This window comes from Brachycentrus maculatus, unplaced genomic scaffold (assembly GCF_059751285.1).
Source record: "Brachycentrus maculatus isolate JH-2025_06_01 unplaced genomic scaffold, ASM5975128v1 h1tg000503l, whole genome shotgun sequence".
Taxonomy (NCBI): Eukaryota; Metazoa; Arthropoda; class Insecta; order Trichoptera; family Brachycentridae; genus Brachycentrus; species Brachycentrus maculatus.
This window is the reverse complement of record NW_028281249.1, coordinates 887,669-890,000: the sequence shown is the minus strand read 5'-3', so window position 1 is coordinate 890,000 and position 2,332 is coordinate 887,669. Positions and strand designations below refer to the sequence as shown.

Here is a 2,332-nt window from a genome sequence, read left to right as displayed (position 1 = left end):
TGTCAAATACTTGAATTGAATGAATGAACATGATCAAGTATGTCAAATACTTGAAATGAATGAATGAATTAAAAGAGAACTGTAACTAAAAAAATTCGACTATATGTAAAAGTACACAATTCCTACCACGGATTTTTCTTTGACTTGTTGATGATGAACAGTATCAGGGCTATCGCGAAAAAGGCGCTAAGTGTGAGACAAGGTATACAGATGACAAGGAGAACTTTGATGTCCTCGTCTTTCCAGCGTCCGTAAGTTTGGGGAGGTTTGGTCGTCTGCTTGATGAACCTGGCCATCTCTCTGGTGAAATCTCCGAATATCCTGATGTTGCTCAGGCACTGAAACGTGCAGCGCACATCATTCTGGACGAGGAAATAAATCTGGAAGAAATAAAAAAAACGAGTAAATGTATTTGCGAGTCCATTCGTCAGGAATTACAATCGTATGGCTTGGAAACATGGACCATAAACGCAGCAGAAAAGAGAACAATTGACGCTCTTGAAATGTGGTGGAGACACTTTTTATTTGTATGCGAGATCCAAAACCTGGATTTTATTCTCATACTTAACACCCGCCTTAAAAATAACTCCCAAGTTAATATAATCCACATTTGTGATGAAGTATTTGGACATTTGCCGAAATTTGGAAAGACTGAGGTGTGAGTAACAATATCAAGATAAAGCTTGTCAGGAGTTTGGTCCACGCCATATTTCTCTATGCTGAAATATAGACCATAAAAGCAGCAGAATGGAGAAAATTGATGCTTTCGAAATGTGGTGTTAGAGGCGCATGCTCTGAATCCATGGACAGCTAGACGCACCAACGAGACCATTCATTAGGAATCACACTTGAGTGGCTTGACTCTGGTCAATGTCTGTACACAACGGATTACCCAGTTCTTTGGACACGTTGCGCGTGACAATGATAAATAGTTGCGATTGGTGGGCTAGAGGGGAAGAGTGGAAGAGGAAGATCCCTACATGGATGGTAAAATTTATTTATTTTTTTATAAGTTTTTCTTAGTAAATACCACTATTTCTTAAAATCTATTGTGACACGTGTTTCGATACATTTCGCATCATTTTCAAACACCGTGTGCAAATGATGATATTTACTTTAAACGTAATAAGTAAAACCCAGTTACAACTAGGAAAAGACTATAAAATTTATAAATTTCATTTATTGCATGAATGCATTAAAACACGTGTCACAATAGATGTTAAGAAATTGTGGTATTAACCAAGTAAAACTTAAATTAAAATAAAAAGATTTTCCCTCAAAGCGACTGCCGAATCAATTAATAAAATAATATTAGTTTCTTTAAAAATATGTTAAAAAGTCTCCAGAGCTGTTCACCTTAGTTCCATGCTTTGTCACATTGACTTGATATTCATTCCAGATTTCGTACTTCAAGATATCGACGGTTTGCTCAAAATCCTGTGACATCACCGTCACAGTAGTACTAGGTATCCCATTGAACATGAATCTTATGGTGGTTATCTCCCAGTCCGGTTCCACGTTGATGTAAAAGCAAGGGAAGCAATGCGTGCTCCCATAGCACTTGACGTTTTCGATGACGGCCATCTCTCCTACGTACTGGCAGCTGCCAGCCGTCTCGGAAATGGCAAAAGGCAAGTCCTCAAATTTTTCTTGATACAGCAAACGCGCGTCAGAACTCAACACCAAAAGCAGCAAACGTATTACGCAGATGTAATATTTGGATACCCAGTCCATCTTATTGATGTTTTTTGACTCAAACTTTCGTCGTTTCTATTTGTTTGTTTGTTTTTATTTTCTTTTCGATTTTTGAATTTTTTTTAATACTAAAATGTAGGTGTACCTGCCTACCTTCTCTTCTGTGTTGTTCTCAATCTTGTGGATTGGTTTGCAGCAACAAATTACATCTCCTTTACCATTCCAGTCTATCATGAGCCACCTTCTTCAGCTCCTCATACGTTGAACAGCCCATATCCTCGTGCAAGTGCCAAAGATATTTTCTCATTTTTTTTATATTTTCTCATTTGTTTATTTTTATGCTTCTTACCTTATGTTTTTCTCATTTATTTCTTTTCAATATGCTTCTTATGCCTATTTATTATACCTGTTTATTGTTTTTATATTTTGCCATGTATTAGTATCAGTTGTGGTTATTAAAAAAAAACCTTTTTTGTTACTTCATTACTTGTATTCAAGTCTTGTTGACCTTAATCCCATGTCCCAAAATGAGAAATAGAAATCACTCATCGGGAATATTATATGTAGGTATATATGACTTATGTATGTAATATGTTTTGAAATAAATATAAATAAAAATAACCAGCTTCTACATGGG

General features: G+C 36.1%; 1 protein-coding gene across 1 annotated transcript in view; it reads right to left on the bottom strand.

The window, feature by feature from the left end:
* The window catches only part of LOC148301918 (uncharacterized), a 2,517-nt gene extending 739 nt beyond the window's left edge, over positions 1 to 1,778 (bottom strand). The window contains exons 1-2 of the mRNA XM_088272529.1: positions 1,357 to 1,778; positions 1 to 380 (exon numbers count right to left, since the gene is read on the bottom strand). The exon at positions 1 to 380 is cut by the window's left edge and continues 388 nt beyond it. Coding sequence (XP_088128655.1) covers positions 123 to 380; positions 1,357 to 1,734 — 636 coding nt within the window. The 5' untranslated portion in view covers positions 1,735 to 1,778 and the 3' untranslated portion in view covers positions 1 to 122. The remainder of the gene's footprint in view (positions 381 to 1,356) is intronic.
* Between the last annotated feature and the right edge of the window lie 554 nt (positions 1,779 to 2,332).